The sequence below is a fragment of the Oculina patagonica genome, chromosome 10 (genome assembly GCF_052425735.1).
Source record: "Oculina patagonica isolate OP01 chromosome 10, crgOcupat, whole genome shotgun sequence".
NCBI classification, from domain to species: Eukaryota; Metazoa; Cnidaria; class Anthozoa; order Scleractinia; family Oculinidae; genus Oculina; species Oculina patagonica.
In genome coordinates this window covers 22,021,335-22,032,293 of record NC_135767.1, presented here as the reverse complement: position 1 = coordinate 22,032,293, position 10,959 = coordinate 22,021,335, and the positions used below count along the sequence as shown (strand labels likewise).

Genomic DNA, 10,959 nt, shown 5'->3' with positions numbered 1-10,959 from the left:
TACAATCTGAGTACACTGCATCGAACTGCAAGCGATCATCGACTTAACGAACTTCAAACAACAAACTTAATGTTTAAAAATAAGAAGTGTAGTAGTACATAATTACACGGGATTACATCAATAATATAAAAATCACAAATTAGCCGTACAGAAATAAAACTTAAAATGGTTCATAAAATCGTTCATCAGCTGTGGTCGTTCATAAATACAGTCAGCGAGAAGCTTGTTCAATGCAAGTCGATGGCTTTCACAATCAAGCAACTACAAGCAAGTCAATCGCACACAAAAATGTATTTATTGAGCTGCAGTTTACCTTTGAACATGAAAACGCTTCAAGTTGTTATCCTCTTCGATTTTGTTTGGTATTGGATCGTTGATAATTTGAGGAATATACTTTTCTTCCACTTCTACAAGCTTTGAAGCTGAAGACACCTTCAATAATGCACGATTTTCGTGCATTATTGTCAATACTGCACTGTCTGAGTTTGCTGACGACAGGTAAAGCAAAATCACGTGATCTATTTTAACCAATTGCGCACGTGGATTTTGGACAGTGAACGAAGATTGTATATTAAAATAAGATAATTTTTAAAACGGTCCGTCTTACAAACAGGCGTGTCGAACACTCTCTTGATCTTCACTCTGAAATAGCCCTGACCCCCCTTCTTTCCACCCCCCCCCCCCCCGCTCTAGGGCTTTCCACAAGTTGCTCGTTATTTCTCAAAAAGTTGCTCAAAAGGTGCTTCAAAAAATCCAAAAAAGTTGCTCCTTATAATAAAAGTTGCTCGAAAGTTGCCCCAAAAAATCCAAGACCTTGCTTCTAATAAAGAGAATTTCTCTAAATATATGCTAATTCCCTTTTGATAGTAAGATTTCTAAGGGGAAAATGGCCGCGGCCGCACTTGGCGAGTTAACCGAGTTATTTCCAATTAATCGATTAAAATTAACCGGGTTAAAAAAATGTCTAGTGCGGCCGCGTATTTGGAGAGTTAACCGACTCTTAACCAGGTTAGCAGTTCCCATGGAAATTAATCAAAGAACAAAAGATTTTTTAAATGGGTTAGGTTAATTCTAAACTACCTTTCTGGGTCGTTTTAACCAGGTTAGTGGTATTTCAGTGTTTGTTTTGTCGTCATCTACACCGGGGGGGGGGGGGGGACTCCCATATGAAACGGACGGGGATGCTCGTCGGAAATTTTGAAAAGAACCCCTAAAAGAGACCAATCTGGGTGTGGCTCAAGCCTTTTTTGACCCCTAAAAGATACCAAAAAACTAAGAATGGAGTTTATATTTGTATATTTCTTCGTGTGTAACCCTAAACGAGACCATTATGGCTAAAAATATTGGCGTTTTTTCTCGGAACACCCTAAGCGAGACCAAAAGTCTTAAATTTACACCCCTAAGCGAGACGCCGAGCATCCCCGTCACTTGCGAGTTCCCCCCCCCCCCCCCCCCACCCGGGCATCTACATCCGGTTACATTTCGAAACACCACTAACACGCATATTAGCATTATGTTAGCTGGGCAAGCTCCCGTAAGCGGCCATCTATCCCCTACACCTCAAGTGGCCGCTTACGGGAACCATTCTCGTAAGCGGCCAGCTCCAGTTGCGGACGCTTTTTTCGCGTCCCGAGGGTGTCCGCTTATGAGAGCTTCGACTGTAATGAATTCTCAAACTTTTATGCGTAATTGGTTCAAAATGAAGAACGTGCAATCACTTTTCTGGCCTTTCAAAAACATTGCCAGGTATTTAAGCTAGAACAATGGACAACTTCTAATGTGACACATAGACTTCAATAAAATCTTAGAAATCACAAATTCAGGACCAAAGCCAGCAAAATGGCAGCGAAACTTGCGAGCAAACCAGAGATGCGGACAGCTCCATTGCACATATCGCCTTCACAACACACGGTATTACACTTGACCATCACCCCAGTAACGTTCATAATGTTGCACACTGTAAAGAAACACAAGGGACTACAATCAACTCTCTCTTAACGGACACCTCTATAATACGGTCACCTTCATAAGGAATGGACCATTATTTTTTGGAGGGGGGGGGGATGAAAAATATTGAAAAAAATTGTTTGCAGGGCCTGGAAAGACAAAATAAATTGTTTGCAAACACGATATGTATAACAAAAAATAGTAAGAATTTCGAAAAAAAAAAAAAGTTTGCAGAGGAAAATTTTTCATCCCCCCCCCCCCTCCCTCCAAGAAAATAATGGTCCGTCCCTTAGACGATGAATCTTGGCATCTTCCGGCTCCACCTCCTCCTCCCCTTATACATCCGAAGGTTAAAGGTAAAAAATTCCGATACCGAATCCTTTATTTTTTAACAGTTATTCCACAGACAATCTTAGAAAATATGCTGTGAAAGTTTCAGGGATCTGGAACGAAACCAAGGTGTGTACCGATATGGCAGGTACTGAAACGCCTATAGCAAACATAGAATTAACTCGATCGGGGGTTCATTGTATTTCTGTACAAAAAGGACTGGAGGACTTTCTTTTTGAAAAGGAAGAAGTATGATAGGGAGAGGTTGGAGCTTGTTAAAATTTGCTTTTCCAAAAAATGGCTAGGATTATATTTGGAAGGGATTTTGCGTGTAAAAGATATATGGCCTTGATTTTTTGAGTTTTGTTTAGTTCTTTTACTGAAACTTTCAATGAACATTTAAAATTCAGCTTTCGTACACCTTCACGTTTAGTTATTATACATTGTTTTCTTACAACATAAACATACTACTTGCTGAAAATGGTGAAAATTCAATAAGAGCCCAGCCTCGAATAAGCGCCCACCCTGAAGTTCCAAAAATTTAATAAGCGCGGCAGTGCGCTTAATCGAATAAATACGGTACTTCTGGAAAGTTAGAAAGGCCTGCTGCAGAGTATAAACGAAAGAGACAAATTATATATTTAAGGAGTTCTACTCCTGTCGACAGACATCATCACATCTCTACTTTTTTAATACAATGCCGCCTGTGTTCTCGGTCTGTATAAACAATTACGAAACAGCCCAATATTCGTTGAAGAATCGTTCAACCCAACCATAAGTTGTCAGCTACCTTATTCTTACTAATTTTCGCGAGTACTTATTTTCGCGAGTTTCGCGCTTTCAAAATGATCACGAAATTTAGTACGCGCGAAGAAAACATTGCGCGAAATTTAAACACGCGAAAATTAATACCATAGTATCTTTATCAAAAGAACAAAAATTTTAAAAATATGTTTCTGTCTTGTTTTTGACTAGAACCCTTCCTCGGATTGCTGTTTCGTCCTTGTAAATTGGCCAAAACCTCTTTAGTACAGTCACCAAAGTTTCCGTTTGCAGGCTCCTTGTAGTTACATTGGGCCAGACATTGATATATTTCCAGCTGTTCCTAGAGTCTCTGTCTTACGACTGCTTTATAAAACACAGACAAAGTCGCGAAATTTAATACACTTTTTCTCTAATTTTTCTTGCAATCGCGAAAAAAATAGTCGCGAAATTAAGTACGCACGAAAATTAGTAAGAATAAGGTACTTTTGATTACGTTAAATTTTTGACAATTTTTCTGAATTTTTTCAAGACCACCTTGGGAAACGCCATCGCCTCTGCATGCGTTGCGTGCCGTTTATTCAAATTTCATGTTTTAACGTGATAATTTTTCAAATTTCAAATTTTAATGGGTTTTTTCAACCATTGCTGGTAACCTAAGCCGTGTCACTTTGTCTTTTGTTATTCACGTATTGTATTATAAATTTGCAACGTTTAATCTTTAGAGTCATTCTCTGTTAGTCCCCGAAGAAGGAAGGCCGTGCCTTTTAAAATGTATATTTAAATACTCCCATACCGTTCAATCAGCCTTGCGGTTTATCTTCGTTCATTATACAATTATAGCTAATTAGATCCTCTACAGTGAGAGGATCCGGTACTTCTGTTCTGCTTTATCCACAGTTTTACTTGCAAAGTTACTGAAATGCATGTTCATTGTTCTTCCTATGTACCCCCCGGGCCCGGGGGGGGGCACTTCCTATAAATGGGCTAATGGGGATGTGCCGCTGGATGGGGTCGCATTTTCACGACTGGACTGACTATAATGGGGTCGCCATTTCAAGCATTTTTTATAGGGTGACTAGAATGGGGTCACACTTTTCCGGGATTTTGAGAGTACGAAAATGCTGGCAAGTTGTGATTTATGAACGGAAATATTCGCCGAAAAAAATGTTACCGTATTTATTGCTGTTGTTCAATATTTGACAAACAGCTCCCAGAAAGTGACTAAGTTGGGGTCGTAGAAATAAAATTACCCAAAAGTGACTAAGATGGGGTCTATAATTGGTCATAGAATATGACTATAATGGGGTAGGGGTTCTGAGAGGCCAGCGGCACATACCCAACAAAAATTTACCCAAGTACCCCCCCCCCCCCGGGCTATGTACACCTATAATGGGATATCCTTTTCCGTTCCAAAACACGCGACGTTACACATAGCTTACAAACCGGTTGAGCCAGTTGGGCTTTAAAGGTTTTATTTTTTATTATCCAAGAGCAAGTCAGGAAAACGTTTTCAGGGAAAATATCATCAAGGCGTGTCATGAAAGAACACATCATTAGTAATAACAAATAAATGCAAACATTTATTGCTTTTAAAAACAATTACTGCAGCTAATTACATCACATGACTTATTGGTATTTTATATTTACCAACTAAACATCTTGTCATTTATACAAGAGTGCAGAATATTTGTTTTCAAAATCATGAACTAGTCGATGTTGTTTTTCTTGTACAGTCCACTATAAAGTTCTCCTAACGAACATTGAAATAAATGTGAATAAAATCTCAAGAAAACATTTACAATTTACATGCGTAATTGGCTAAAAATTAAAAATCATGCAATCACTTTTCTGGCCTTTGAAGAACGTCACCAGGTACTTAACGTGAAATCAAAAGGAAACTTCTGATGTGGCACGCTAGTCTCCTTAGCAGCCGTTATTTGGGGTGTCACCCCCCCCCCCCCCTTCCAAAAAAAAAAGAAGCTTCTCTGGGGGGAGCGTTGCATGAAACATTCCAAATAACGACTGCGAAGGAGACTGAGTGACACACACACTTCAGTAAAATCCTGTAAATTACAAGTTCAGGACCAGAGCCAGCAACATGGCGGAAAAAATTGTGACAAAACCAGAGATGCGGGCAGCTCCATTACCATTGCACAGGTCGCCTTCACAGCACTCGGTATTACAATCGCTCATCATTCCAGTTATGTTCAACAGATTACACACTGTAAAGGAAATGTTCTCGTTGTGGATCGTATGATTCATATGAGGGAGGGGAGGCTAGTATAGGCTGTTTACAGTCCCCTATTTTTCCGTGAAGTCGTAGAGATCGATCGTTGAGTTCGACGGGCCGCCATCTTGGTTCCTGAACGCGAGTGAAAACTGGGGAGAATGCAAAAAACCCCGTGGGTAGGGATGCATTTTGCACTCTCCGGTTTTCACTCGCGTTCAGGAACCAAGATGACGGCCCTTCGAACTCAACGATCAATCTCTACGACTTCACACAAAAAAAGGGACTGAGAACTGCCCACCTACCCCTCCCCAAACCTAACATTAACACTTACTTATCGCTTTGGGGAAAATGTTAGGTTTGGGGAGGGGTAGGTGGGCAGTTTTCCAAAGACCTACATTGATCCGAACAGTCTAAGGCTAGTAGGAAACTTTAACTAAACTCCTAAAGAAGACCAATATGGGCGTGGTTCTTTTTTTACCTCTAAAAGATACCATTCTTCGGGTCTGATCGGTCAAGAACGCTAATAGTAAATACAGTATGGTGGCGTTTTTTTTTTCTTCATTTGTTACCCCATTTGTATGTGTCTCCGTGTGTACGTGTGTGTGTCCGGCCAAAATTTGACAAATCAATTTGTAAACTGGCAACCCGGAATTTTTAACCTAGTGGTTATTTCGGGTTGCCAGAACTCCTTATCTTTAGTATATAAATATTAAATATTTATATAACAATTTCTGTAATTTAATTTTATTGATAAGGAAATAAAGAGGATGTTGTTGTCATTCTCATCCCCATAGCCCTTTCGTTTCTCTTAGCCAGCTGAGCCTTGGCACGAGAAAACGAAGGTCTCTGGGGACACAGGATTTCCAGTCCTAGATTCTAGGACTTCCGGTCTTCATGTATGCAGTCATGACGTTTCAAAAGAAAGTATGAGAGAGTCGTTACGTTTTCGACTTCCGTTTAGGAATTCTTTGTTCCAAACAACCAATCAAAAAAATTCGAATTAATTCAAAAATCCTATGTCCCTAGAGCCCTCAGTTTCCACGTGCCAAGCCGGCTAAGAGAAACGAAAGGGCTAAGGGAACGAGAATGTTGTTACCCGAAGCGAAACCTTGACGGCTAAAATGTTGGTGTTCTATCCTGAATATCCCAGGTGAGGCCAAAATCTGTAATTTACAACCTTAAGTGACAAGACGGGCACCCTCGTCCCAGTCTCCCCGCCCCGGGAACATATTATTGAAAAGTAACTGTGTGTCTTGTACTTTGCAAAAAAAGCTACAAAAAAAACAGCCCTTATTTTGACCTTCTTCTTCTGCACGCTAGTGATTTATTTGACATTTTAGGATGGAAAAATCTAGCTCGCCAGCAGCATATTCAAAGAGCCACGATGATTTACTGGTCTCTTTACAGGTTGGCTCCTATCTATTTTCTACATTTGAAAATCGAGAAACCGCGTACAACCTGAGGTACTCTGGGAACAAACTCAATGTTCCATTACCGAGCAGAGTCCCTTGGGCAATTTAAAGCTTTAGTTAAACAAGTAAAAAAAAGGCAGTGCATTCGTGGAAAGCAGCTTTTCTTTATAATTAGCTTATCACTAGAATTTTATTATTTATGTAAGGATTGTATATGGTATTTCAAAAAAGCCGATGTTTAATCCATGTTGAAATAAAGATTACCAACCTATCTACCTACCCTGCCTCGTCCCCAGTTGCTCGCGATCGTTGGGAGAAATGCTAGTTAGTTATTGAGGAAAGCGGGGACGAAGGGAGACACATTCGCAGATCTTCGACACAGGATTTAGCAGGCTTTTTCCTTTCTGTTTTTTTCCCTTCCCATCACCCTTCGCGCTTTACTTACTGCTTAATGAACCACTTGGGTCACAAAGAAAGCTATTAGAGCAGTTCTTCATCTCGATGTTGAGTGAGCCAGAACCAGGAACTGTAATAGTACCCTTAATGGTCATACATCGATCCAGATACGGTCCACATGTAATGCTTCCAACTGCGTCAGCGCTGCATTGGCTTGCCGCCGAGTACCCAGGAACGTTTGTACACTCGTGGCATTTGAGGGCCAAAGCTGTCAATAAGAGCAAATGGGATATTAATCAGTGAAATGCTGCCTACACAAAGGTGGCGCGGTGATGTAATAGTTAGCGCGCTGGACACCGAATCGAGCGGTCCAGTTCGAGCCTGACCAGGGCACTGCGTTGTCTTCTTGGGCAAAAACATTTACTCTCACAGTGTCTCTCTCCGCCGAAGTGTATAAATGGGTACCGGCGAATTTAACGCTGAGGTAACCCTGCGATGGACTGGTCAGACTCGCATTTCATCCCATCCGGCCTGATGGGCCACTAATCTTGAAAGCAAACTTAAACCTTTTCACCTTACCCACAAGTACATCAAAGGAGCATAGCTAAGAGTCCTTATCGAGTCCGTAATATAGAGGTACTGTATCTGTATTTTAGGGGTGCACAAGGTTACACGAATTCTCGTTTCTCTAGAACTGCCCGGCCCGTAATATAGAAATGCCGGAAAGGTGAATTTTGACTTTCGTTAGCAGTGTACTTCCACTACACCGTCGATAATATGGCTAGATTATTGGCTAGCAAGATAACTGAAGTGAATGAATGAATGAACGAGCGAACACATGTACGGACGGACGTCACGGACGGACGGACGGACGGACGGACGGATGGATGGATGGATGAAAAATTATTTACGTGCCACTGTTTTTAGCTATACAGTATGGGGCCCAGTTCTCGGCCGGGTCCAGTTCTCGGCTGGTGATGGATGGATGGATGAAAAATTATTTACGTGCCACTGTTTTTAGCTATACAGTATGGGGCCCAGTTCTCGGCCGGGTCCAGTTCTCGGCCACTTTGTGTTCAACGCGTTTTATCACGCCACAGTTGAATTAAAAGAAAAAGTTATTTCTTCAAACGATAGACTGATTCTTGTGCTCTTAGTATCTTGAGTTTGATCTTTCAACTCGCTATAGAAAGCTCAAACGTCGAGTTTATGCGAAGGTAGGTGAATTTGTTTTTTCGAAAACTTGTTTGTTTACGGCTCCTTAAATTTCATGGATGTAGTTAAATTCGTATTTTGTCCGTGAGCCCCTACCAAACGAGCTAACTTTTGGCATGTAAAACTTAGAGTAATTCAGCTTTCAGTTTCGTATCCTGCCACGAATTTGGCCTGAATCCACGATTTAAAAATGTTTTTCTCCAAAGAAATTCTTTTATGTGCTTTTTCCCACTCTCTCTTTCTTTCCTTGGCACTTTCAAAGGACCTTTTACGGCCAGAATTATCTCGTCGACCGCCGCGGCGGGAACCTCCACTTGTCGACGCCATTTTGAATTTCGCAAGTTATCTTTTGAAAACGTCTGCCAGACGTTTTCAAAATGGGAGCCGCTACTGACGCATGCGTAGTTCGTGAGACGGTTCCTTTAAGTTAACTTTTTGTTGAACCGTTGTATATTTTGGTCTTAATTTACTTCGAAATGTTTTCGTGCGACTTTTGCGTATTTGCCAGCTCTCGGCCACCCTGCTCGCTATCACAGTTTAGTGCTTTTGTTTTCAATATAATTTCATCTGCTGCAGCAATAATGAAAGAAAGAAAGAAAAAATTAAAAAAATAACCCATCTAAATGCATTGGTCATACAACGTAGTTCTGCGGGTTTGCCAGACCCTGCACAAAGGCAAGCAACTAGGCGCGTTAAAAACCTTCTTTTCCAGAGTAAAACAAAGTCTCTTAAAATAATTTGGGATCGGCATAACATAAATAAGTTTACAGAGTGATTTCATGACTGTGGAAATTAATTGAGCCTTTTTATACAGAAAATTAAGCACAAGCTTTTTGGTGGCCGAAAACTGGGTCCGGTTGGCCGAGAACTGGGCCCACAAACGGAGCTTTTATTTTTATTATTGCTCGGGCAAATTAATTATTGACCGGTCGATAGCTTTACAACAAAAAGCTGAATAATGTAGTTAGCTCTGGGCGAAATTTCAAGTTCCTGCGGTTCTTCTGAGGTAAGAAATACAAGTTTACGTCAAAAGTGGCCGAGAACTGGGCCCCATACTGTACAGCTAAAACTGGAAGTCAATGTCGTGATTTCCTGTCGAGTTTTTAGTACAGAGTTTCGCCTGGTAGTTGCATGGTTTTCAGCTTGGAACAGTAATGAAAAAAAAGAAAACCAGTAGATACACTGGAAACAATGTTATTTCCTGGGTACGTTTCGTGTCTGGAAGAAAACAACATGAATTTAATACGGGCTACGATTGTGAAAGTCGATAAAAAAATTAGAATTGAAAGTTTTAGCCTTAGTTATGTTCTTTTAGTGTTTATATTTTAGGCTTTCTCAGCCCAAAGAAGCGCGAACTTCTAAGATTAACACAACAGCGGCAAAAATTTACAAACAAAGAAAAGATGTCCTTAATTTCGCAATCGCAAACGGAAACAAGGGCCCAGCTCGTTGGTTAAAATATGGCTGCTTGATGGACTACACAATTCAAAAAGAAATATATCGATCGATACAATGATCGAATAAACGACGATAGTACGATATTTTAAATAAACTGCGACATGAAAATATTTTAGCAACACCCCGCTAAAACCGCCGATTACGATGCGATCGAGCGCTTTGCACGGATCATGCAAACGTTATATCAGTTTCATTTTCTACTGGAAAATGCAAACATTTCGGACTGAGAGAACTTACCAGATGGCATCACACATAGAGCCAGCACAGCGACAATAAGGAAAGGTAAAGTTTCCATGATTCGTCAACTTGAAGAGCAGACCGAAACAAATACGTACAGTAAATGCTGCGAGCAATTCAACACTAAATGAAACTGGGCGTGGTTGTCTTACGCATGCAAATCACACACAATGTGACAGGTGATGGCGGATGGATCAAGGACCAAGATTCTCAAAACCTTACGTTTCTGCGCCCTGCCGAGCCCCACTAGGAGCTCCTCTTCACTGGCAAAACAAAACAAAAACAAAAAAAAAACATGCATGTTACCTAGAATAAGACTGAAAGGTCATACAAGAAAGAATTTTCATGCAGACGGTACCCCAGACATTCAACGTTATTTTTTATCATTATTCAGTCAAACTTCGATCTCACGCCAACTCTAAAAACGTGTCTCGGAGCTTCCCAAAAAAAAAACATTTTTCAATAACTTTCCCTTCCGGGATTTTCTGGGACTTTTGATATGTTATTAACGATAAGTTTCTCGGTCAAAAACCGTTGGAATTTCTTCTGTTGCAATTAGTTGCAGGTTGACCCATTATTTTTAGTAAAATGACTGGACTATATTGCAAATACGTGAGTGGCGTACGTTCTTTGATCAACAACAAGATATAAGGTAAAAAAGACCTGGCTTTACGAGACTATGAAAATAAAACTCGTTAATTGGTTGTTTTTAACATTCTTTACGGTAGTGACACGAAACGATAATTTTTATGTATACTTCTAATGGAAAATTTGTTCATGTTATCCGTACACCTGCACTATCTCACAAACGAGTAGGCCTGGCCAACGCTTCTCTATGAAGACTAGTAGTAAAACTTATAAGCCAACTGCTTTCGTGCGACGTTCGTTTCATGGTTCGGTTCCAATAGAACCTTTTCAAAGGACATTACAAAGGAAATGATTAGCTTTGGTAAACACTCTTTAGTTCGG

At 40.5% G+C, this 10,959-nt stretch overlaps 1 protein-coding gene across 2 annotated transcripts in view; it reads right to left on the bottom strand.

Moving 5' to 3' along the window:
• Positions 1 to 10,112, bottom strand: part of LOC144628919 (uncharacterized) — a 59,697-nt gene extending 49,585 nt beyond the window's left edge. Inside the window, exons 1-3 of one of the 2 annotated variants that reach the window (XM_078487045.1) lie at positions 9,991 to 10,112; positions 7,130 to 7,348; positions 4,656 to 5,264 (exon numbers count right to left, since the gene is read on the bottom strand). In XM_078487045.1, coding sequence (XP_078343171.1) covers positions 5,113 to 5,264; positions 7,130 to 7,348; positions 9,991 to 10,048 — 429 coding nt within the window. In that variant the 5' untranslated portion in view covers positions 10,049 to 10,112 and the 3' untranslated portion in view covers positions 4,656 to 5,112. Of the gene's footprint in view, positions 1 to 4,655; positions 5,265 to 7,129; positions 7,349 to 9,990 lie in introns of those variants that run through there. The other variant, XM_078487044.1, reaches the window with a different exon arrangement.
• Positions 10,113 to 10,959: the final 847 nt, after the last annotated feature.